The sequence below is a fragment of the Archocentrus centrarchus genome, chromosome 3 (genome assembly GCF_007364275.1).
Source record: "Archocentrus centrarchus isolate MPI-CPG fArcCen1 chromosome 3, fArcCen1, whole genome shotgun sequence".
NCBI lineage: Eukaryota > Metazoa > Chordata > Actinopteri > Cichliformes > Cichlidae > Archocentrus > Archocentrus centrarchus.
Window position 1 is genome coordinate 8,852,854 of NC_044348.1, and position 26,578 is coordinate 8,879,431.

The window sequence follows — 26,578 nt, forward strand, 5'->3', positions numbered from 1 at the left end:
ATGATAGTGTTACAAATTCGCAAGAAACAGTTACAAAAAAGACTAAGCACTGTAATACCATCTGATTCCACAGGAAGGCACTGTTGCACCAGTTTTTCCAGGTATACAAAACAGGTGCATTACCTTCAATTTGTTGCTAGAAACGTAGAAACGTCAATTGAGATAGTAGCGCTTTAAAGGCACGAAAAAAAATAATCTTTCCTCAGACCATGCTGCCTCAACCTGAGATGCTCCAAAGTAATTTCTTCAAATTGCAGCCTTCGATGTAACAATTCTGACTCACTTTTATCCTGTTATTTTACTGAGGTTTTAGTAAATTATTGATTGGTTTGTAGCAGAGATGGCCAGAGAGTATTAAATAATCTTTGGTGTTAGTAATAAACATAAATATGGCAGTAAACTTTATCCTCATGGCTGATTACTTATCAGCATTTAGGACCTAACAATGCATGACTTGCATTTTATCATGTTCTTGGAAATTCGTCACCAATAGATAAAGTGGCAGACTCATCTAAAGCTATTGTGTTCTGTTTTCCTTTACAAACGATCATCTTTATATTTGAAATGACACCAGAAAAGGACCTGTGTGTGTATGTATGTATTTATTTAATGATTGCTATTTGGAGTCCTCATTTAAAGAGGCATATAAAGCCAATTAAAAAATATAAAATAAATGACACAAAATGATTCAAAATGAATAAATTATTCATCACTTGTCAAAAAGACACAAATAAAAAACCAAGAAAAGGAGGAGTCAAGACTAAAATATTTACTCATTATTTATTGTTTTGATTAGCTTGTAGGGTGTTAGGTCTAATATAGTAAGGTAATAATAAAGAATGAAGTAAAACAGTGTTATACAGAATCAAGATGCACCCGATTAAAATTGATTTCTTGTTCATAAACCAGCCCTTTCAGTTCCAGTCAAAGTATTTTGAAATGCATTTGAGGAAGTGTCCCTATCAAAAGAGCTCACTCTGTGCACATGTAAGTGACTGTACATCTGTCAAAGATCCTGATAATATATCAAAGTGTAGCACAGACTTCCCCTTTTGTGAAGACTGCCCACTGATGTTCACTGTCTCTCTGAAACATTGTGTCGATAAATGAAAACTCAGCAGTGTTATGGCTCTACTGTCCAAAGGCCAAGGCTACACAAAAGGTTAATGAAACTGTGTAACAGAGCCCTTCCCTCTCAGTGAGAGTTTGTCTGTGTGGAGCTGAAAGCAGGCAAGATGTCTCCTGGTATTCTTGTAACACTGCTGGCTCTGTCCTGCGCTGTTTCTGCTCAGTCAGACGTGGAGACTCAGGCGAGGCAGTTCCTGGAGAAGTTTGACAAGGAGGCCAGTGAACTTATGTACCAGAACTCGCTGGCATCATGGGCCTACAACACCAACATCACACAGGAGAACTCAGACAAACTGGTGAGCACTCGGAAAACACTGACTCCAAAAGTTGACCGGTTACTTAAAAATGTGCTTATTGAGTTACTGAGTTACACAACTTGATGTTGTTCTCCACAGGCGGAACAGGGAGAAATCTGGGCCAAGTTTTACAACAGTATGTCTGAAGAGTCCCAGAAATACCCCATCGACCAGATCCAGGACCTGGAAATCAAATTACAGCTCATTTCTCTACAAGACAAAGGCTCTGGTGCTTTGTCCGCGGATAAAGCTGCACGTGTAAGACTATTTAAATGTTAAATTAAACTTTGGGGCAGAATATGCTCCCTTTGCATTTGTCTCATCTTCTAGACTATGTCCCAACAGTAGTGGTGCAAATGATGTTACCTGTGTTTTCTTGCAAATCTTCCTGTAGCTGAATAAAGTCATGAATGAAATGAGCACAATCTACAGCACAGCCAAAGTGTGTATGATTGACGACCCGCTCAACTGCCAGACTTTGGAGCCAGGTAAGCTCTTCTAATAAGGACCTGCTACAGTGAAGTGATTCAAAAATCATATATAAAATTTATGATCATTGGTAGCAAAGTGTATTTAAAGTGTCAACAATACTAATCAGGCACAATGGGGTTCAATAACTTTATGTACAGATGACTGAAATGAAACAGTGCACATTATGATGATTTCCATGAATGGGATGATCTCCATCTCCTACTTATAGATCTTGAAATGCAAATTAAATACTAACTATACATGCGCTAGAATAGAAAGTACCATGTTTAGGTTTGAAATGTCATACGTGATAAAGTAGCATCAGACTTATTCATCGCTGTTGCCTCACAGTCAGGAGGCTCTGGGTTTGAACGTTTTGGTCAGCTGGGGGCCTTTCTGTGTGTTTGCATGTCCCCCAGTGCCTTGCTGTGTGTGTGTGTGTGTGTGTTGGGGGGGGTGTCTGTCTCACTCTGTTAGCCCTGTAATGGACTGCCGACTCATCCAGGCTGTACTTCTGCTTTTGCCCAGCGTCAGAATGGATACACTCAACATCAAACCCAACCAGCAATCATACCCACTTTAGCTTATTATATTTATTTATTTTTAATAGAAGCATTTATCTGTTATCTGACTTCAGTTTGAGTCTGCCCCGTCACCGTGTCTTTACCCGTTTACAGGCCTGGACGACATAATGGCCAACAGTCGAGACTACTCTGAACGGCTCCATGTGTGGGAGGGCTGGAGGATAGAGACAGGAAAGAAGATGAGACCTCTCTATGAAGACTACGTTGATCTGAAGAATGAAGCTGCCAAACTCAATGGTGATGAACTTAGATAACAGATAATACATTTTTAACATGAGAATGACAGAGAAGCTTCAGTGTGGTGTGTCCTGATGCAGACTGTAACTTTGTCAGGGAACTCTAGAGACATAAACCGGTAGATAAAGTCAGATAAGAGCTGATAGTGTTCAGTGATCGCACATGACGACTCCGCCTAAGAACGTGTGATAGCTAGCCACCACTGAGGCCTAATTTCATGTTCAACACTCATGTAATACGAGTAATGTAATGGCTTACATTAAGCTCAGAAACACATTTCAACTTGTTTTTTTCTTGATCTCTGACACAAACACTTCTATGTGCAGGTTTTGAAGACTACGGAGCTTACTGGAGATATAACTATGAGACTCTTGAGGAAGATGTTATGTACCACTACACCCGAGATCAGCTAATGGAAGATGTCCGTTTAATATACAAACAGGTACGTCCTTGTCTCTGTGATGCATGCTTCACGCTTCAGTGCCTCCACATTAAAGAAAGCGAGAATGTGCAGTTTGTTGATGATTGTGTGATGTAATTAACATCAATAATTTATATTAATAAGAGTTTTTTTTTTTTTTTTTTTCCACAGATCCTTCCTTTATACAAGGAGCTGCATGCCTATGTGAGAGCCAAGCTTATAGAGAACTATCCAGGGCATATTGATTCAGATGGCTTCATCCCGGCCCACCTGCTGGGTATGTTGGGTTTTCAGAACTAATAATAAAACCAGTTGCATAAAATTAAAAATATCAACCCTACTAATGTCACAATTTCATTTTTTTGTATGTCTTAATTTGCCAGACTTAGTGTATCTGGCATAAATTCAGTATAGTTGTAAAGTAAAATTTTAGAGAGCCAACCACATTGGGAGCTTTATTATCATAAAAGATTCAAGACAAAATGATGATGATGTTCTTTACTTGCTGTCCTCCATGATTATATCCTCAAAATAACTTATAAAGAGAAATCTTGAAAAGGAAACAACACAAATAATGAAGAATAAGAATCCGTTTTAGTCATTTTTAATGGGGAGAAAAAGAATAGAGCTAATTTTACAACATACTGTGTAACTCTGTACCTACATCTGCAGAAGTGTTGATGAAGAAAGTTCAGCACTGAAAGTGTGTCTCCCTCTGTTGTTCATGTGTCATCACTACCACTTTGTGCTACAGAAAAATAATGGCAACAGAAATAACTGATCTGCATTTAAATGAATCTAAATTATTTCCCTAAATTATTTCCTCATTTGTTGATTGTTCAGGTGACATGTGGGGAAGATTCTGGACCAACCTGTATTCTCTAACAGTGCCCTACCCTGACAAGCCAGATATTGATGTCAGCCAGGCTATGGTGGAGAAGGTAAACACACACACACACACACACACACACACACACACACACACACACACACACACACACACACACACACACACACACACACACACACACACACACACACACACACACACACACGTATATTTAACTGGAATTGCCTGCCAAATATCAACTTGAATTTCAGGGTTGGAAGGAGCTTCAGCTTTTCAAAGAAGCTGAGAAGTTCTTCATGTCTGTGGGCCTGTACAAGATGTTTGACAACTTCTGGGAAGACTCCATGTTTGTATATCCTACTGATGGACGCCAGGTGGTCTGTCACCCCACAGCCTGGGACATGGGAAACGGAAAGGACTATAGGTAGAATAAATCAACACTCATCTATACTACTGTGCAAAAGCCATGAGTCACCACTCATTTCTTTATATTTTGCTGCCAAGAAGTCAGACTCTTTTTTTTTTGGACTTGAACAATAATTCTCCAGCTTTCTGAAAGTCTTTCAAAGTTTGTCTTTGGTCATTGGCTGCTTTTTCACCTATTTTCAGTCCAGTCCTCATACATGACCAGATGAACCAGTGTTGTGTCTACACATAACAGACATCAGAATCAGAATCAGAATCAGAATCAGAAGGTTTTTATTGCCATATGGGTGAACAGGTTCACAGCATTAGGAAATTGCTGCGGTACTTCGTGCTTACAGAAAGAAACAAATAAGTATAAAAACTATAAGACAATATACAAGTATACAAATTGCAAATATACAGAGATATTAGAGCTATAACTATAGCACAATATTACAAAAAACTAATAGCATAGAACTAATTTTAAATACTATATTTACTTCCCACTTTCCTAGCAAAATATAAAGAAATGAGGAGTGGCTCAAGACTTTTGTACTCAGTTTTCTTTTCTTCAGATTTCTTTTCTTCAGATTTTTGTGCTTTAGAAGCAAGTTGACAGGGAATTATGATAGCCATAAATATAAACTACCTGGAACATTGATATTGTTTAATCTCTTATCATTCTTTTGTGCTGATAAAGTGGCTGTAAAATATTAATCCATATAGTTACCCCAACCCTGTCCAGAGCAACAAGGTTTCTCCAGTGGAAAAAAGCTATTCAGTGGTTACTCACGTGTCAGCTTGGTTTAAAATGACTGACTGATGCTGTCTTTTTAGTTATTTATTCTGTTTTTTTAGAACTTGGAGTCCACTGGTTGATATATTGAACTCATCAAAACATGTTATTGCATGGGCTGTTTTATTGCTCGCTGATATTGTAGAGTATTATGAAATGTCTCTATCACATAATCTAATTGCTGATATCAACATTTCTCCTGTAATGTTTTCAGGATCAAGATGTGCACCCAGGTCAACATGGACAACTTCCTCACAGCACACCACGAAATGGGTCACAACCAGTACCAGATGGCTTACCGCAATCTCTCCTACCTTCTGAGGGATGGAGCCAATGAGGGTTTCCATGAGGGTGTTGGAGAAATCATGTCCCTCTCCGCTGCAACACCCAAACACCTTCAAAGCCTGGAACTCCTGCCCGCTGACTTCATTTATGATGATGGTACAGCTGATGTAGACAGTACTGGATCTCCAAAACATTAAAGCTGCTTTAATCAGTAGATTTATAATAACATCAGATATGTGAAAGTGGTTGCTTGGAGCGAGCAACATACAAAGAGCAACAACCTAACTCTGCAGTCCTTGTATGCAGCTCGTTAACTTCATTTTATTAGCAGTGGTTTAGTTTTCTGGCCTCTACAGCCTCTACAGGAGCTCCATCGTACAATATATGCCCAACATCCAAACTCAGACAGACCCAAGTGCTGGTGTGTCACATGTTGAGACCTGAGGAAAGGTTTTTGGCACTAGCACTGTCTTTCAGTCACGCTGTTTGCCGCTTGGTAAATAATCAGCTGCTGGCCAGTAGATATTATGATCATTGATTTATAGTGTCTAATAAAGAAGCCATAAACAGCATTTGTAAAAATGTCCTTACCTTTTCACTCTAAACCATAAACTGTGTTTGTGTTTATTGCTTTACAGACACAGAGATCAACTTTCTGCTGAAACAGGCGCTCACTATTGTGGCCACACTGCCATTCACCTACATGCTGGAGGAATGGAGGTGGCAAGTGTTTGCAGGGAACATCACCAAGGATGAATGGATGCAACGCTGGTGGGAGATGAAGTAAGCAGAAGTATCAAATAAAGGCCCAGATGAAGCATCTGTAAATAATGGAGTTACGCAGTAAATAGTATACACACAAAGTTTAATTCACTGTGATCAAATCCAGTTAGGTTTGTAGATTTTTGGGCTAGGACTTTTTTTTCCCCCTCTGTGCACCACCAGAGAATTTTAAATCAAACAAGATGTGATTTGTGGTATAAAGTGATACGCAAATGAAGGAGGTCGTAATTAGGCAATAAACCTATCAGAGGGAAAGCAGAAACTTTAGGAGTGGCCAAATCAACATTCTTAAAAGGAATGAATTCACAGGCCAGCTCAATAACACCAAAAAGCCTAAAAGATCACAGAAGACAACTAAAGTGGATGATAACAAAATTATTTCCTTGGTTAAGAAATGTCGCTCTCTAAGTCAAACACACTGTGTGTGCTATTGTCAAAGTCTACAATCAAAAAAAGCCTTCATGAATGGAAATACAGAGAGCTTACAACAAGGTGCAAACCACTTGTTACACTCAAGAATAAGAAGGTGAGATTACAGTCTGTGTACAGATGAAACCAAGATCAACTTGTAGCCGAATGATGGAAAGAGAAAAGTATGGAGGAGGAGAGAAACAGCTCATGATCTGAAACATGCCACATCATCTGCCCAACATTGTGGATGTTATGGTATAGGCATGTATGATTGAGAGTTTAACCAGTAGCCACTAGTGTTTATTACCTCCACCAAGGAGGTTATATTTTTGATAGTGTTTGCGTGCGTGTCATTCTGTCCGTAAACCAACAAATAGCTTGAAAAGTTTTAAATTAATTGTGATAAAACTTTGTAAGAGTGTAGAGCAGGGTTGTGTTAACAATTCATTAAAATTTAGCTTGTATCCACTAAGGCCCTCAAGGTCAGCTTAATGATTTATTGGTTGAAAATTGACAAAAAAGACTTAGAGACCATGATTATTACAAGTGTGGTGAGTATTGTCAAGTTATGGACCTCTTCTTTGAGGTCAAATAAGGACAAACTTTCATAAAAACATATTTTATCTTTAAAATTTTAAATTATACTGCCTTTGTTTGTGTTGGTAACATTTAGGGAATGATACTGATATATGGGGATTCTAAATATCACATTATAGTTTACATCCAAATATGTCAAATTTGACCTCTGACCTCACTTTTTCATGTCTGCCTTTCTTTCAAGTTGACCCCAAAATGTGTTCTGTCTTTTAAAAAAGTATAGCAAGAGAAAGAGAATGAGCTGCCTAGTTAGTCAGAAATATACCGTTGTTTAATTTCATATAATGAGCTCAAGTTATTCATGTCCAGTTATTTATAAATCAGTACCTATCATCCATTACCCACACCCACATGTTTGTGGAATAAAAGTAAACAAGAAGAACAAAGAAAACAAAAGGTTTTCATGTCGTGCAGTTCAGCGGCTGCTTCACTGCAGGTCTGTCAGTTTGCATCTGCACTGATTCTGTGTTGTCCTAATAGGAGAGAACTGGTAGGGGTGATGGAGCCAGTGCCAAGAGACGAGACTTACTGTGACCCACCTGCTCTCTTCCATGTATCTGGAGATTATTCTTTCATCAGGTAACAATCCCACTGTGAAGCAGCTTTGCATGTAAATAAACGTATTGATTCTGGATTGGTTTAATTCCTATATCTAATCAGTTATGTCCATTGCTGCGTTTCTCAGTTCACTTTAAACTGAACCTGTGTGCATGTTTGTCCATTTGTTACTATTTTCAATTCAGGTATTTCACAAGAACCATCTACCAGTTTCAGTTCCAAAAAGCGCTCTGCAATGCAGCTGGTCATACAGGTGATCTGTCTACGTGTGACATCACTAATTCTACTGAAGCAGGAACCAAGCTAAGGTACATACTTCCTGTTCTTCATTTAGCAGTGCTCGAGCAGAGTTTCTCATCACAGCAATAGAGCAGTTGCTTTGTTTCTGTTTATTTTTTCTGGGTAGTCCATCTAGGCGTTTGAAACTAAAACATAAATAGTGCATGATTTCCATTTTGCTCTAGCACATTTTATTACACTTTGTGGCACGCATATTTAAGTGCTACAGTAATTTATCGTCATCATCATTATTCTTTTCTAGGAATATGTTAGAACTCGGAAGGTCCAAGTCTTGGACTAGGGCTTTGCAAGCAATATCCGGTGACACAAGGATGGATGCCCAACCTCTGCTGGACTATTTCCAAAAGCTTTATGAATGGTTGCAGGCAGCTAACAAGAAGCACAACAGGATGGTAGGCTGGAGTGAAGATCCATGTGAGTACAAAAGACACTGTAAATTATTAGCACTAAAAATATTCATTCACTAGTGCAATACTCATTCACCAAGTGCAATATTCACCATCTTCATTATTATATGTATATCCTCCTGAGACCCTGGTTCCTCTACAGTGTTTTATACTTTGTTAAGTTATGTTGTTTTTGTTGTGTTATGCTATAAAATAATCCCATCTTTTTTTCACAACAGTATGTAACAACCATGTAATGAAATACAACTTCCTGTCCAAAGAGAAAGCTTAGTTTATATACAGTTCCGGTCCATCTGATCACAAATATTGAGGAGAAATTAAAAATGCATCTCAAACAGGAGCTCAGGTCTCAGGAGGATATACTTTTTTTTTTTTTACAACTATATATTTTTATACATTCTCTTATTTTCTGTATTTTTAATATATTTTATTTTCTGTATATATTTTTATACATTTTATTTTTCTGCATATTTTTTAATATATTGTGTTTTATTTTTTATTTTAGAAAGTTTGACTTTCTATTGCATGGCACTGAACAGGAGTGGCCCTCCAATCTCATTGTACATCCTATAAAATGACAATAAAGACATTCTATTCTATTCTAAAAAAAAATCTTTTTGGAGTATTACATGTCTGGTAATGTGCTTTTTGTCTCTACTTTACTGAGAATCATATGAGGAGACTGATACCACTCTGTGACGCTACTGTTGCTCTGCATTAGGACCTCTAAAGGTCGCTGAGTGATGTGTACACAAACTTTAGAACTGACAGTAATTTACTTGAGTCTAGTTGTCACCATAAGTCCAGCATCACCTAGCCCCAAAAGACCACTATGTGGAATTTTTACAATTTACGCAAAGAAGTGTTGCAATTCATGCCGCAGTCATTTTTTCTATTACTGTCCTATTACCAGATGTCCTTGTCCTTAATTTGTCACCGGCCTTCCTACATCTTTCCTGGTCCCGTTAGCCTTTAGGCTTTCACTGGTTCTTAAAGTGAAGTAAATGAACTGTTTGTGTGTCTAGCTGCATTTGGGCCTTGATCCCTACAGCTATCTGTTCTCTCTTGTTTCCAGTTTTTATGCTAGCTAAAATAATGGTGGAGTAGCTGGAGCACATTTAACACACAGGTGCACATGTGTAAAATGTCTTTAACTGAATACATTGTTTGTTTTGTTTTCTTTACAGATCCAGAATATTCCATTAAAGTGAGAATAAGTTTAAAGGCTGCCATGGGCGATAATGCTGTGAGTACTAAAAATCTTTAATAGGAGTGTTTTTGCACCTGAAAATGTATACGAATTTTGTATTTATGAAGTGCTGCCTTTTTGATATCATGGCAAATGTTCTGGAATTAATTTGTCTTTCAGTACCCTTGGAATGCCAATGAGCTGTACCTGTTCAGAGCCAACATTGCATTTGCGTTGAGGCAGTACTACAGCCAGAAGAACGAGACTCTTCTTTTTACGTCAGTATCTAGTGTCACCCTGGGACATAAATGCAACGAGAATTTATTCTTTTTTTTTTTCTAAATATTTTCCTAGCACATTAGTTTGATTCTTCTCTGTTTGCACATGCAGAGCAAATGATGTCATCACCTATAAGGAGACTCCCAGAGTTTCCTTCTACATTGTGGCCAAAAACCCAATCACACCCACCGAATTCATCCCAAAGAGTGATCTGAAGGCAGCCATCAGGTGAGGCTCAAGAGCATTTGGTGCTCCAAAGCACTGAGCTCAGCATCTTAAAGCAGCTGTAATAGCCAAGCTAATGCATTTATTTAGAAACCTTTTTGTCACAGAAGGTCTTTGGATCGCAATGTTGAACTTAAGCACTACAACATGAATTACCATCAAATTGCTGCTTTATTCACACATTCATGGTCCTCACAGGATTAGTACTGGAGTCCAGCAGTTCAAACCTTTTTTCTTTTAGCATCTGTAAAATGAATTGGGGCAAAATATTTTGTGACACTTGTGGCTCTGTTACAGCCGTCATTGCTAAAATGTAGCCTTCAAATAATTTCTACAATAAGGGTTACAATTTAATTACCCCCAGTTATATCTGATATAACCAGCTTGGAGGTAATGTTGCCTAAGGTTAACTATGAGGTGTAAGCAATAGTAAAGCCAGTTAAAATCCATTCCAGGTTATCTCGAGGCCGGATCAATGAAGCCTTCCAGTTAGATGATATTACGCTGGAGTTCGCGGGTATCCTGCCGACACTGGCCTCACCCACAGAGCAACCCGTGGTGGTGTGGCTGGTGGTATTTGGTGTGGTTATGGGCATTGTGGTGCTAGCTGGCGTCTACCTTGTTGTCGCTGGTGTCAAAGAGCGCAGGAAGTGAGTAGACCAATATATATGTTTGTGCGAGTGTCATTTGTGTGCACTTGATGTCTAGAGGGATGAAAATGTGTGATCACGGGTGTGTTTATGCAGCTGTATATTTTCATAATCAGATCATTAGTCTGCCCCTTCTCACAAATGATATATTGATCTCAATTAGACTTCCAGGCTAAATCAATAAAATGAAAAAAATACAAATGAAATGAATTACGTGCACAATTATGAGACATGTTGTTTCCTGTGCTTATAGGAAAAAGCCTGGTGTGGACAACCCCTATGATTCATCCACTGATGGACAAACTAACAAAGCCTACGATGACAATGACAGTGAACAAACTGGATTCTGAGTCCACCCCCGTCACAGCAGAGCAGAGGGAAGATCACTTAGTTTAGTTTGCAAAGGAGTTTGACCCTCACAGCTCATGTATAGAGCATACTCCTGTTAATAAACAGGATCCTTAATTACCATTTATGTAATATACTTTCATGTCAATGTTATTAAAATATGCTATTATGATACACTAACATTATGCAGTATTTTGTGGTACAACAAGTAATACATTTAACGCATTACCTTGTAAGACCCTATAAAGTGCAATTATGTGTATTTAAGTATGACAGAGGTTTACTTTGTGAATACTTGAATGAACTAAGCCTTTGGCTCAAATGCTAAATACAGCAGCTAATAAACTGCAAACACTGGATTAAAATATGCTTTTAAAAATAAAACCGCTTAAGTCACATTTATGTGTGATGCCTCCAACTTGCAGAAAAATGCACACTTCAAATACAGAAATCATTCCACAGCTGTTGTTTTAGGCTAGTTTTATTATATTTTGATAAAGAACCAGAACAATTTGCTAAAATGTCAAATGTTGTGAATTATTGCATTAAAAAAAATTATGATAGAGTTTACAAACTGTACTTTGCATGTGTACAAAAAAATGCATTTCTTTTCGGAGCAGTGAGTAATGAGTAAGCTAACAGAAGCACATTTGTATGAGGTGATTATACGATCAAAGCCTAAAAGTGTGATTTTCAGTAGATATGAGATGTGTTATTAAAATGACTTTCTAAATATTAACATTTAAATACACTTGTGTTAATACATCGGGCCATTATATAGTTCATGTTATGTGTATTTTTTTCCCCACAATGTCTTATAACAATGTACATAATAAAAGTGTTAAATAAAAAGCAATTTCCACATTATCATGTTTTTTACTTAAAATTTGATAATGTTTTAATTTGTTACTTTTGTTTCAAACATTTACACAATATTTATTCAAAAACAAACAATCAATAACATCAGCTTAAAAGACCACTTAAAACAATCCCAGTTACCCCAGCTGCATTCACATGTCAGTAGACACAGTATGTATCAGGTTGATGATCAATTTCATAATTGTATCATCAGTTCTGCAGAGTTTTGTTCTGGACACTCGGGTGGAGGGGAGCTGAGCTGTCAACCGATCACCACCTGGTGGTGAGCTGGATCAGGTGGCGGGGTAGGAAGCTGGGCAGGCCTGGCGTGAGGGTGAGCGGGGAGCATCTGGTAGAGGCTCCAGTCTGTGAGATCTTCAATTCCCACCTCCAGCAGAACTCTGATACCATTCAGAGGGAGGACAAGGACACTGAGTCTGAATGGACCATGTTGCGCACCTCCATTGTTGAAGCCGCTTCACAGGGCTGTGGCTACAAGGTGGCTGGTGCCTGCCATGTTAGAGCCAAGCAGAGTGTGGCTCTGGCAGTAGATGAATAAAAACTTGGGTGTGGGAGAAGTTCAGGGAGTTCATGGAAACAAGACTTCTGGACAAGAATGAGGACGTAGTTGGATGGTGGAAAGAATACTTCAATGATCTCCTCCATTCTACTGAAATGCTCCCATACAGGAAGCAGAGGTGGATGACTCGCCCATCACTGGAGGCAAGTTCACTGAGGCAGTTTACCAACTCAAGCAATAACACTACAGCTGCGGTCTTAGATAATTTCCCATGTGATCTCTGAGGTAGGGACATGTGGAATGGCAGCTGTGTGGAGGCATGGCCTTAATGTGAATGGATAACTATGCATCTCTGCAAGAGCAGAATCTGACACACTGCCATTGGTTTGTGTTGTTAAACCAGGAAGCTCAAACACAAGAGTACCCGTCATGTTTTTTTTTTTTTAATGTAACATTTAAGTCAAACATAATATTTACAAGAAAATGTTAAAGGTTTAACTGACTTGTCTGAGTATTGAAAATGACTCTGCATCACTTTTGAATGATGAAGACAAAGGACTGAGGTTCTGCATGACCATCGAAGGTTGCCATACCCACTGAGTCTGTGTCGAAAACATTGATGTACCAGCCGCGATGTAAAGCTGACTCAAACTTCCGTCGTTTGACCGCGTCACCCCTCATGTAGAACACAAAGGAGAGGGTACTCTCATCGCTCTTGGAGATCTGCTTCAGCCTCTCCTTTTCACATGTCTAAATGGATGAAAGCATGGATTACTTTGCTTGAAAATACCCCATTCCTGGTAAACATCTTGTTCAAGTCACAATGAAATTAAACACAATTTACCCCAGTAAGATTTAAGGAAATAAGTTCACACTTATTCAGCATCACATTTGTTTTATATTCCCAAAACAACAATAGGAGTCTTAAGAACCAAGATTCAAAACCAATGTTGACTCATTGTTTGACACAACTACCTAACCAGCCAATCAGATGACAGCAACTCAGTGAATTTAGGTATGTAAACATGGTCAAGATGACCTGCTGGAGATTAAAATGAGCATCAGAATTTGGAAGAAAGGAGATTGAAGTGACTTTAAACATGGCATGGTTGTGCCAGAGAGGCTGGTCTGAGTATTTCAGAAACTGCTGATCTACTGGGATTTTCCCACACAATCATCTCTAAGGGTTACAGTGAATGGGCTGAAAAACAGGAACTTTTTAGTGAGCGTCAGTTCCTTTGGTGAAAATGCCTTGTTGATGCCATAGGTCAGAGGAGATTGGCCAGGCTGCTTTGAGGTGATAGGAAGGCAACAGTAACAGAAGTATGCAGAAGAGCACGTTTGAAGCATCAAACGCTTAAGGAGATAAACTTAACTAAACTAAATCAGCAGAAGACCACACCAGGTGGCACTCTTGTCAGTTGGGAACAGGAAACTGAGGCTACAATTTGTACAGACTCACCATTTGGATGACAGAAGACTGGAAAAACATTGTCTGGTCTGATGAGTCTTAATTTCCTCTGTGACATTTGGATAGTATAGGGTCAAAATTTGGCATTAACCTGAAAGCATGGATCCATCCTGCCTTGAATCAGCATTTCAGGCTTGGTGTTGGTGGTGTGGGTGATATTTTCTTGGCACACTTTAGTCCCCTTAGAGTACCAGTGGTGCATCATTTAAACACCACAGCCTACCTGAGTCTTGGTGCTGATCTTGACAGTGACAATGCGTTCACTGTATTCAAATGGTCTCCACAGTCATCAGATCTCAAGCCAATAGAGCACCTTTGGGATGTGGAGGAATGGGAGATTCCCACCGTGGATGTACAGACAACAAATCTACAGCAACTGTGTGATGCTATCATGTCAATATGGACCAAAATCTCTGAGGAATGTTTCCAGCACCTTGTTGAATCTGTGTGAAGAATTAAGGCAGTTCTGAAGGCAAAAGGTACAACCATGTACTAGCAAGGTGTACCTAATAAAGTGATTAGTGTATATTCCTGTTCCCGTAAGTACTGGCTGCATTTTGTGTTAAGTGCTTATTACCATCTTTATACACCATCAAGAACTCAAACATTTGTTCAGTTCAGTTCCAGCAACCAGACCCCCACAAGCAGTTTATTGTGGAGGTGGTCGCCTCTGACTCCAGACAGTAAGTTGCATCCTTGTGCCTTCTTTTCTCATTTAACTACTGCATACCAAGGAGTATCTAGATAGAACAGGGGACAGATACAGTACTGACATGCAGTGCTTTCAACCCCTGAGAATTCACATTTCAGATGAGCAGATTTTATTTAGCTTTTTACTTTTTTTTTTTTTTAAAGAGTGGCTGTATTTTTATCTCACTGTCAACCAGTCCCACAAATCAGCCAAAAGCAAGAGCATACTCTTATTACCTCCAGTTTTAGGAGCATTGTGTCCGCTTGCTTGCAGCACCTGAGGAAGCAGTTGGAATCAGTGAGGTTTAGGACCACTGGCACCCCGGTGGAACCCCATCTTATACCATTTGACTTGTAGTAGTAAATAGTAATTTTCTCTGAACACAAAAGAAAAACAAAACATCTAAGCAATGACAGTGGTTTCTCCATCAGAACAGAACTTTTTCCTGCACTACCTAACATTGAATGAAATGTGATAATGAGTGGATGACAGCATCTAAAAGCTCTGTGGAAAAAACTCATCTGTAATCCATGAGTGCCACGCTGATGTGTGCTGCTCGGAAAGACAAACCTGGATTTGGTGAAGTGTAGATGACACTCTGAGAACGGACGCCTCTGAGGTAGTGGTGAGTGGCCACATGTTCGACTAAAACGTTTAAAAACTTTTCCTGGCGGAAACTGGTGCTTCCTCTTGGAACTGAAAGTAAGAAAGGGAAGAAAGTCATGCTGTTCATAAGCCATGTCCCAAACAAAGGTGATGGAGAGTGATTGGAACTGTGATTATATATTGTAGTGCTTTCGTATTCTTCACATTGACCTCGACTCTCATAGGTGCTTGTTTCCTCAAAGTTTTTTTTTCCCCTTAATATGAATTAATCCTACCAGTTGTAGAGAGTTGTACAACACACATCTATGAGGCTCTGCTGATAAAAATGCTTAGTCATGGTCATGACAGCTAGCAGGACACATTTTTTGGCTTCACAATTTTGCTTCCCCATTAGATAACCACAAATGTAAACAAAACAAAAGAAAAACTCAATTCAGATACTTGCATTACATCACCAGCAGTTAATCATGATAGAAGAAGATAAGGAAAGGCAGGAGAGTAAAACCCATGCCACTCACCAAGCGTCACCGTGCTGGATTCTGACACCATGATAATGTCACTAAGGGTGCATCCCATCTCATCACAGCCCCTGCCTCTCACCAAAGAGATACTAGTTTTTGTCATCTCAACAATGAACATCTTGTTCTCCTCGGTTTTCTCTGGGCAGATATCCTCTTCTTTATCCTCCGTCTCCTTTTTTTCTCCCTGCTGCTTCACCTCATTCTTCTCCGAGTCATCCTCCCTTGTCATCTCCCAGCCAAATTTCAGTATTGTGGACTCTTTAGAGACAGGCTGCAAAGAGTCCTCAGTCGGGGGTGTCAGGGAAGGGGTGCAATTCTGTTCCTTGGCTGGTTTGTGGACTGTCTAAAGAGGAGGAGAGAGACCAAAATAAAAGTGAACACTGAAAAAAGAGAAAAAAAATACTCAAAAACTGACAGAATGAAAAATCTAAGATATACAGCCTTATACTAACACACATAAACAACCTAAAAAGTAGCAAGATTATAGATCATAAAGAACATAAACACACGCATTTGAATTATATTAAACAATTTAATATTGATTAATGTATTAAACAATAATGTCTCATTTCATATATGAAAGACAAGACAAACGCCATTAGCTGTTTATTTTATTTCATATTTATTCTCCTAAAACTGACTTTAAAATAAAATCTATAAACTGAAGAAGCCCTGAACTCACCAGCATTGGATTACCCTCAGCTAACGCTGTTGCCAGATCCTTAGGCGTGAGATCTTTCAGGTCAATGCCATTTACCTGCAGCAGTTTGTCTCCTTTCCTGATAAAAAAGAAACAATAAATAAGTAAATAAAACAAGTATAGAATCTAACCATCTTCATGTAACAAAGAGTAACATTTTCTAACAAAAAAAACCAAAAAGAAATGTGTCAGGAAAATAAAAATTATTGAGACGAAATGCTTTATTTTTATTTATTTAGCTTTCACCCCACCAGACATGAAATTAAATTTATTAATAACCAAACAGACCATTCTTAATACTACACAGAATCTAAATGTGAGTACACAAAATGATAATAAAAAACAACAATAAAAATAGAATAATAAAAAAAAAATGAAAGCTAAAAAAGAAAATCCATAAGATGAAGTTGGAGGTCTGTGTGAGTCAGTTTAACATTAAAACAGTATTAGTTGTTTCACTGTTAGATGGCAGAAAATAGCTGAAAGCAAAAAGTCTGTTAAAGTTCTACCTGATGAAAGGATTTCCTCCAGCCTGTTTTTTGTAATTCACTACATTTTCCACTTCATACTGATGCTTTCCCTCATGGATCTGGTGTGCAATCAGCACACCACCATTAACCAGAGAATCCTAAAATTCATGAACAGAACGCAAACTTTAACTTGAACTTTAACACAGTGAGCAATCATGTCATTGTCATCTTTTAAGCGTATCTCACTATATGCAGTGCTCATTGCTAGGGGGACAGTTAGATTTTGTCACCTACCATCATGTCCATGGTGATAGCAGTGCCCGCTCTAGATACTGTAACACCAAAGAATGAAGCAGGCTCTGGTGAAAGTGGCAGTTTTTAAGGCTTTCAGAGCATTTGTGCTTCAACTTTTCAGATTACAAAAGAGGAAGTGCAACTGAGGGAACTTCTGTCAACAGAGGAAGTGAAAGAAGATTAGGACATTTTTAATCAAAAGGGGACACAATGTATGGTTTTGTTAGAAAGCAGAACTTGCAAATTGCATGAAAGAAGAAGGTGAGACTTCAATGTAAAAATCTTCTTATTGGCAATAAAATTGTTTGAACAGCCACACACTTCCCTGTACTGAACTGATGACTACACTATTATCATGTAGTATTACTATATAGTATTACTCATGCTCTTCTTCCACTTGGTTAGGTTCCTTAACAATAGCAATGACAAGGATAAAATTAGAATAACAACAGCTTCAAGAGGAAATTACAGCAGGCAGATTTACAGTATTTCACAGATCACGTGTCAACTGCTAGAAGAGCATTTCTTCCTCTGTGACAGTTGTAATGAAAATGTGCAGTGTAACTACGTATCCAGCTGGATTTTCACAAACTGCTCAGTTAGTTACAGTGTTTTTACCTGTTGTAGAAAAAGCAGCAATACCAGAATGTGAAAGTAGTCCAGTATAAGTAAAATTCCTCCATTCAAAACCAAAGGTATAGGTAGTAGTAAAAGAATAATAAAAAAAAAAAAATTCACTCACAGGTTAAAAAATAAATATCTCTATTAAATATCTATATTAAATAAATATCTCTTCTAATTGGGAGGATTTTACTGTTGTACATATTTCATCTAGACCAGTTTTTACCTGCTCAATATATTATTGGTCCAAAAAAAAGTCAACCTATCACGAGTTCAGGGAAACAGACCTGTTTGAGTTTTGTGACATTTTCATGGTGTTTTTTTTTTTTTTTTTTTATGCCACCAACAACCATGGTGATTCAACTGAAGGTGATAACTTTTAAAGCCTGCAGAGAAATTCTTAAAGCTTGGCACAAATATTAATTTTGGAAGTCAAAGGTCAAAGTCACTCTAACAGCATGAGACTAATTTTTGGCCACAAATCAAGGATTCATGCATTAATTATAAAAATGTCTAACAATGTAAAAATCAGCTTACCTTTTGTTATTAAGTCTGTTTGTGTATGTGATAATTTGTATTCAGAAGGTCAACCAAAGGTTCTGCTTAAACATTTTTCTGGCCTTACCTCAACACCGTTTATGATAAGAAGGGAACAAAAAAAAATGTTTTTCAGTTTGGAGTGTTTAAAAAGCTGTTTTCAGCTTTATATATAGTTAGTGTCAACAAATAACCTGTAATAGACAGCAGCTAAGAGTCACAACCAAATACTATTTAAACATTTGCAAAAATTTATATTCATACACAAATTTGTCATAGTTCACTGTGTGGGTCGTAGAGTTAGGACTCAAATGCAGGACACAAACAGACTTAATTAAAAAGATGAGCTGATTTATTAAGGTTGATGTACACTGCTCAAAAAAATTAAAGAACCACTTTGTAATCAGAGTATAGCATGAAGTCAGTTTAAGTTCTGGGATATTGATTTGGTCAGTAATTAGTTTCAGCTGCTCAATTTTTCTGACTTTTTTCACTAGTTTTGCATTTGGCTTGGGTCAGTGTCAGTACTGATAGCATTAGGCAATAACTGGACCCCACAGAGGTTGCACAGCTCCTCCACAATGGCACATCAACTGCCAGAAGGCTTTCTCTATCTCTCAGCACAGTCTCGAGAGCATGGAGGAGATTCCAAGAGGCAGTTACTCTAGGAGAGCTGGACAGGGCCATTGAAGGTCCTTAACCCATCTCCTTTTTACAAGGAGGAGCAGGATAAGCACTACCAGAGCCCTACAAAATGACCTCTGGCAGGCCATTGGTGTGAATGTCTCTGACCAAAAAATCAGAAACTGACTTCATGAGGTTGGCCTGAGGGCCCATCATCCTCTAGTGGGCTCTGTGCTCACTGCCCGGCACAGTGGAACCTGACTGGCATTTGCCACAGAACACCAGAACTGGCAGGTTCACTGGTGTCCTGCGCTTTTCACAGATGAGAGCAGGTTCATCCTGAGCACATATGACAAGCATGAAAGGATCTGGAGAAGCTGTGAAGAACGTTATGCTGCCTGTAACATTGTTCAGCATGACCTGACTGCCATTAGGTATCGGGATGAAAACCTTCCCCACATTGTCATATCCTGTGCTTATATAGCGTGTCCTCAGTTCCTCCAGGTACATGACAATGGCTCATGTGGTGAGAGTATGCAGACAGTTCCTGAAGGATGAAGGAATTGATACTACTGACTGACCCCACACTCACCTGACCTAAATCCAATAGAATACATGTGGGACATTATGTTTCAGTCCATCTGACAGTCAATTTTATTCTCAATGAGACCTTTATATGGTAAAATAAATGAGGCAAAAATGTTTTTAGTGCATAAAAAGTTATAAAGAAAGTTTTCACAGGAGCATTTAGGAGTGTAGTAACACAGTGACACAACCTTTACAGTAGTGGATGTCCCAGTAAATTCACCGTGCAATTTGGTGAAAACCAAACACAACACATCAGCAACACCTCATACTAACTGTCAAACATGGTGGTGGAGGGGTGATGATTTGATTTTGGCGATGTTTGGCAGCCACAGGAGATGGACACCTTGTAGTCACTGAGTTGATCATGAGCCCTCTGTGTATCAAAGTATTCTAGAGTCAAATGTGAAGTTATGGTAAAAGAAAATAAGCAAGGTGTTGTAATAGTTCAGGGAAAGTTCAGACATCAACCCAGTTGAAATGCTGTGGCTGGACAGCATTTCAACAAGAGCAAAAATCCCTCCTCAAGAATGGGAGAGACTGATAAAGCAATTCTGAAAATATTTATTGCACGTAGAGTCCTGTGGAAATTTCTTTTTAACATGACTGAATGACTGCAAACATATCTGCTATGCAGTGACTTTGATGTTTTGCTACTGGGATGAGTTGTTACTAAATTTACACAAGCACACACACACACACAAACAAGCAGACACACATTCTGGAGTTATTTCCAGCGTGCCCTGTGGAGCCACTGACATCCAGCTAAATCTGTAGATGTTCAGGTGGATTGAGTTACATGAGAAGCACCACTCCACTGTCGCAAAACTGGTGACAGCGGCACACAGTGGACCCCCCCATCCAGTGTACGTCAGAAGAGGCACGCTTTCACCATCTCAGGAGCTGCGATAAGCTGATAATTCAAATCCAATCAGGTGCTGTGATGTTCTAAATATACACTAAGAAAATGTGCATGACCATGTGCGTGTTTTTGACACTGTTCCAGCCAAAATAAGTAGCATTTTACTTGCTTAACTCCTGGCAAGACAGTAGGATAATTTAAGTTTGGTCAAACTGTGTTGTTTGAAATTTAACACAACAGTTGAGTTTCTATGTAAGCTTCTAAGATGACATGCAGTACAGAATTGTCCTGTTGTCTTATGTTTGACAACATTACTGCATGTGTGTTACAGATGGTGATACACGATGTTTTGATAATAGGAAGCGGGCCTCATGCCCTAACCCTGGCTAGCTTGTTATCCAGCAATGACTGGGACCCAAGCTCAGACGTTAGACACGACTCGCTGCTCTCCACCTCCCGCTCTGATCCACCAGAGTCTCAGCCAGGCACAGAAACATCCAGCAGCAAACTCAGCACAAACAAGAAGAAGAAGAAGAAGAAGAGGGCAGCAGGTGGTACAGTGTGCCTTACTTATCTCACAACTGTGAAGATTTTACAATACAGTCATACAGCATTGTTCAGGCTCAGCGTTAAGTGGAAAAACATTTAATTAATCAAGTTGTTGAGGCAAAATGAACTGATTGTGAACTGATGAGTCATTGTTATGTAGAAGTGCCAGACTGATGATGACTTGTACTTTATTTTGGCAAACCAAGAATTTAATTTGGACCTGTTGGTCAGACAAAACAAGCAGTTTCGTGACACTTTGTTGGCTAAAATACAAATCATTAAACTGTAAAATGTCTCATAGAGAATTATTAAAATGATAGCATCAACACAGATTTTCTCTTAATAAGGAAAGAAATAATTCTGACTTTTTTCAGGCGAGTTTTTAATTAGCTTTTGAAAAAAGTACTTACTACTGGAACTGATCACTTTGTTTACAAATTAAGATGCTAAAACAACAATACAATTTTAAATGCAAATACTTGCATTTTTAGATTAGTGCAGTATTGTAATAAATCATACTTCAGTCTTTACAGTACATTGTTTGTGAGCAGCCTCTACTGGCCGGACGATGGAGGAGCAACAGGCAAAGTCAGCCACATCAGAGAGGGCTGTTTCCCCCCTGCTGAGTCTCAGAGTGGTGGACACCTACGGAGAGTGGACTGCTCTGTGGGAGAGCCAGTTCACAGCTCTGAACATCACTCATCTGCGCTCACACTCGCTGGTGCACACAGACCCTCTGAATAAGGTTAAAAACACAAATTTCCCTGCAATGGAAATGAGGCAGGTGGATTTAGCATGAGCAGAAACAGTGTTAATGTGCAAATATCTGTCTCGACAGAAAGCGCTGCAGGAGTTTGCTTTAAAGTACGAGCGCTCGGCAGAGCTTCACAGCCTTCCAGAGCAGGTTTATATCCTGGATGAAAATGCATTCTTCAATGACATGAGGCTTGGCAAGAAAGAGAAGAAACGTCTAAACATCAACTCAGGGCTAAAGAAGAGTTTATCCTTCAGTCTGCCAGGCGCCAAACTTACTGTGGATTTCTTTAAGGAGCAGGTCAGAGTGGCCGTGTGTGCTAATGAACTACAGGCAGTGAATGGATTTTTAATAAGCGTGTATGCTTGACTTGTTTGAGTGTTTGCTGTATTAACAGGTACAGTTTCTAATGAGAATATTTCAGCTTTGATTACTGCTCTTCTAACATCACATCGATGGTGTTCCTGAATAAAAGAAGTGTCCTAAAGCAAGCAAACTGGAACTTAAATGTTGTGTTCTGAATTTTGTGCTTGTTTGGAGCTACAGTAAGTCTGGACTAACACGCTGACACGAGGTCTTTAACATTTGAGAAAGAACACTTTGAATCATAAAATGAGAAGTTTTCATTAGACAGTTTAGTTTTTATTGTTTGAAGATGTTTATTTTCAGTCTTTTTAAGCATTTTTGTATGTAGCGTGTGTCAGAGAGATTTAAGAAAATCGGTACAGGTGTTGTAATAAAAATACAGAATTTTTTTAAAGCAGTTGACTCACAGTCTTGCAGATTTCCAAAGTCTCAATAAACAGGTCCATAAAAGCCTCATCAGGCAGGCTGTGATTTTTACCAAGTTATTTTACTTAACTAAAATGTTTTGGGGGTTTTTTCTCACCTAGTTTTAGTTTAGTTTTAGCTGAGTATAACCACAGCTGGAGCTTTTCAAATTCAACACACAATGCCACCAGTGTGTAACACTACATTTGCTTACATCTCGCTTTGACAAATCCTAATAAAAGACCAACGCCAATAAACTGACTGTGCTAACTACAACCAGTGATCCAGCCAAAAGTTATGTCTCTGGCCTACAGATTTTTATTTTTATCCCCAAACTCACTACAACAAACACAGCTGAGATTATTTTGCAATTTTAACACAAAATCCTCAGCTTGAAAAAGGTCCTCATGGCTTTCTTTCCCCCTCCAGTTTGGGTAATATTTGCTATAAATGGCAGGTCCAACAAACAGGACTGAGAAAGATCAACTGTCACGTTGTTGCTTCTTGTCTTTGTGGCGTGTTGTTTTTTTTTAAGCAGCATTACCACCAAAATTTCAGTACTGCTGTTTCCTCAGCTGTTTCAGTTGACACACAGGTGGAGAGATACAAGTTGGATAAAGTCCTGCTAAAGGGAACAGTGGAGCACATCACGCCCGTGATGGAGGATGAGAAGGAGATGAAAGAAGAAAATTTAAAAGATGAGGAGGAGGAGGAAACTCAGGGCGACACCTTCAAAGTGACTATGAGGAGGGGAAACGGGGCACAAAGGAGAGTTAAATATTTTCAAGTCCAGCTTGAAGATGGCATCATCCTAAGAGCCTACCAGGTTGTTATGGCAACAGGTCCGACCCGTGCCCAGATGGCAAACATCCCTTCGTGGGTGAAAAGCATCGGTGAAAGCTACCCAGAGGAGCGTTTGCTACATACGGTTCATCTCATGCATCATCTGCCAAATTCAGAGCAAAAACTTAGAGAAACAAACTGTTGGACCGAGAAAGAGACTTTTCTCCCTCGAGGTATGTGAGATTTCGTCACTCAATGCCCTGATGCCTAAAAGTAAAAATTTCCTAGTGCTTTTGCACACTTCCCAGAATATTGTAAGCTGTGCTCTCAGATAAACATTCTTGCTACTGCAGACTTCATTGGCCATTTGGTGCCCATCATAACACCCGTTCCTCTCTGTACAAATACTGTGTGCTTGTGTGTGTGTGTGTCCATGATTGTTTGCAGTGTGTGAGTCAGGGCAGAGGGTGATGGTTGTTGGTGGAGGTCTGACCAGCGCACATGTCGTCTCAATTGCACTTCAGCAAGGTGCCAGCCACGTGACATGGGTCATGAGAAAGCACCTCCAGGTGACCGTGTGAAACATCATATGAACAAAAAAAAAAAACAAAAAAAAATAATAATACTGTCTGACTCGAGCACCCATTTCAGCCTGTGTTGTTTTCTTCCACAGCTGAAACAGTTTGATGTGGGTGACGTGGAGAGCCTGGTGGGTCGATACTCCCATGTGGAGCACGGCATCAAGATGGATGGCCAAGCGTACCTACGGCAGTTCTATAATGAAAGAAGTCTCCACAAACGGCTGGCTATGATTCAAAGGGCGAGGAAAGGAGGGGCAGTCACCCCAGAGGCCTACACTCACCTGCAACCATTCATAGTAAACGGAGAGGTGGATGTGAAGACATACTGTCAGGTACATGTGCAGTGTAGAAGGCAAGGAGTAACATGAGATGAAATGACTTCTAAGTTCTGCCACACCTCCAGCATCCTAACGTACCTGCGTTCAGGTGAAGAGACAGAGGTTTGGTGAGATAACAAGGGGCCAAACGATGTATCAAAAGCCACTTTTTCTTTTTCAGTTTAACCTCTCAACATCTTAATGTCCCACAGCCTGGTATTGTCTGTGCTGTAAAACTCACAATAGTAATCTTACCAGGTAACACCCGGTAGCATTTTTGCATCACTTTCAGCAATTCTTATTGAATGACAGCTACTCAAGCTGACAACACATAATCTTGTTCCTGTGGAGCAGTTCTTGCAATCACAAAGAAAAAACTGTTCTGGAGAGCCACATCAGCAAAAATACTGCATTTGAGGTTTGAGTGGGGTGGAGGTGGAGGTGAAGGTGGGGGAATGGTTGGAAATAGAGATCTGTCTGCTATGCTCTTAGGAATTCTGAATAAAACATAAAAGGAGCAAAAAAATGTAAATGTACATGTCACCCACGTCTCAGTTGCACAAAGCAGTTACCTCACTGGCTTGACAGTGTATGGATTGCATGCCAGATAAGAGCTGTACTGCATTATGGGATGAAGAATCTGGGCCTGAATCTCACAATATCTAACTGTCTAGGTGAGCGAAGCCAGCTGGTGCTTCAGGAACCAGGCCTGGAGCCTTTCCCTCAGCACTGGGGAGCACTGGACTGGAGATATGATTTGGATCGCCACCGGCTGCAAACTTGATGTGAAACAGGACCCGCTGCTTTCTGAAGTGATGAAGGAATTCCCAATTCAGGCAAGTTACATGGAAAACTGTGTTTTTGTACAGAAGTGAGAATAAAATAAGTGAAAATTACTTGGATGGTTTTATTATATAATCAGCCTCAGGCTATAATAATAGATTAATGACACATGTCTAGTGTCCTGGATTTAGGTGATAGATGGATGGCCATGCATAACAGAAAGCTTACAATGGACAGAAGGATGCCCGCTATACCTGATGGGCCAGTACACTGCTCTTCAAGTAAGTTTTAAATACTGTATTTAAGTGGTTTTTACTGTGAAGAACTAAGTCCCAGCAATAATATGTGCATTTATGTTACAGACTGCTTGTCAGCTCCTTTTTCCCCACCTCCTCGCACAGGTTGGACCTCATGCAGTTAACCTCGCTGGCGGACAGGCTGCCAGCATGCGAATTGCCAAGGACATCAGATGCCGTCAGCAGCAGAATGGTGGACAGGCTTTTGAACTGAGTGGACCGAAATCAAAAACTGAAGAATACGTTCAACAGATGCGAGGCCTATTATGGCTTTAAAATAACCATTTAGCCTAAGAAAGTCAAAAGCACCTGTCAGTCATCTGTTCCTGGTTATTCTGGTCAAATGCAATGATGGAAGAAAATAACTGGATACATTTTAAAGTGATGATTTTGGGAACTAAAACTAATTTGGTTTGAATAAACTCGATGTTTGGGAGGCAAATGATCATTCATGGATATTCAGACATAAATTTAATAACACTTTGTTAACATGATGCTTTTGTATTTGTGCTTTTATTTTTTTGTTTGTTTTTTAATTTTGTCATGGTCCTGGGCCGGTGGCCCAGTGTTTTGTGTTCTTTTGGTTTTGTTATAGCTCTGATTATGTTTATTAGTTTTCTTTTGTGTAGATCTTCAGTTTGTTACGGTGTTGAGTTTAGTCTGGGTTTTGTATCCTATTCTTGTCTCGGTGTTTCACGGTTTCTTAGTTCCTGGTCTTTTGTCTGTTCTATTCCTCGTGTGTGTTTAGTCTTTATTTCTGTCTGGTTTGTTTACTTCCTGTTTTAGTTTGACAGACCTGTGTTCATTAGTGTGATTTTGTCCACCTGCTTCCTGTTATCCCTCGTCATTCCCTGTGTATACATTGTCTGCATTTCCCCTCAGTTCTCTGTTGCATCCTCCCTCATGGAGATGTGGTTGTGTTCTGGTTACTCTGTTCAGTTTTTGTGCCAGTGCTCCTGGTTTTGTGCTTATTTTGGATTTTCTTCAAATAAACCATCATCTACGTTCAGTCTTGTTTTAGAGTTCTGCTTTTGGGTCCACCCTGCTCACCACACTGCTCACACATGACAGATTTTGGTGGCTTTCCTTCTCTTTCTTTGATATTTTGTGAAGAGCAGAGGAACCTGGGTCTGTGTCACCTTAGCTTTTTGATATTTTGTGCTC

At 39.3% G+C, this 26,578-nt stretch overlaps 3 protein-coding genes across 3 annotated transcripts; 2 read left to right on the top strand and 1 right to left on the bottom strand.

Moving 5' to 3' along the window:
- Nucleotides 1-1,222: 1,222 nt before the first annotated feature.
- On the top strand, nt 1,223-11,386 carry ace2 (angiotensin I converting enzyme 2). The gene is made up of 18 exons (XM_030726279.1): nt 1,223-1,424; nt 1,524-1,682; nt 1,819-1,912; nt 2,573-2,716; nt 3,043-3,158; nt 3,309-3,414; nt 3,981-4,078; nt 4,239-4,411; nt 5,403-5,629; nt 6,112-6,256; nt 7,745-7,843; nt 8,008-8,130; nt 8,364-8,536; nt 9,717-9,775; nt 9,899-9,996; nt 10,109-10,225; nt 10,678-10,872; nt 11,126-11,386. Exons 1-18 carry the CDS (start codon nt 1,236-1,238, stop codon nt 11,220-11,222), a joined length of 2,412 nt encoding a protein of 803 aa, XP_030582139.1. The 5' UTR covers nt 1,223-1,235; the 3' UTR covers nt 11,223-11,386.
- A 340-nt stretch (nt 11,387-11,726) lies between these two features.
- LOC115778046 (uncharacterized) lies at nt 11,727-17,414 on the bottom strand. The gene is made up of 7 exons (XM_030726071.1): nt 17,352-17,414; nt 17,097-17,215; nt 16,570-16,666; nt 15,885-16,230; nt 15,331-15,456; nt 14,997-15,136; nt 11,727-13,348 (listed from the first exon to the last, which is right to left on the bottom strand). Exons 1-7 carry the CDS (start codon nt 17,361-17,363, stop codon nt 13,130-13,132), a joined length of 1,059 nt encoding a protein of 352 aa, XP_030581931.1. The 5' UTR covers nt 17,364-17,414; the 3' UTR covers nt 11,727-13,129.
- A 4,283-nt stretch (nt 17,415-21,697) lies between these two features.
- LOC115778190 (uncharacterized) lies at nt 21,698-25,727 on the top strand. The gene is made up of 9 exons (XM_030726248.1): nt 21,698-21,874; nt 21,968-22,189; nt 23,256-23,326; nt 23,423-23,670; nt 23,885-24,006; nt 24,111-24,350; nt 25,010-25,171; nt 25,310-25,399; nt 25,520-25,727. The coding sequence occupies exons 1-9, from the start codon at nt 21,698-21,700 to the stop codon at nt 25,688-25,690; spliced, it is 1,503 nt and encodes a 500-aa protein (XP_030582108.1). The 3' UTR covers nt 25,691-25,727.
- Nucleotides 25,728-26,578: the final 851 nt, after the last annotated feature.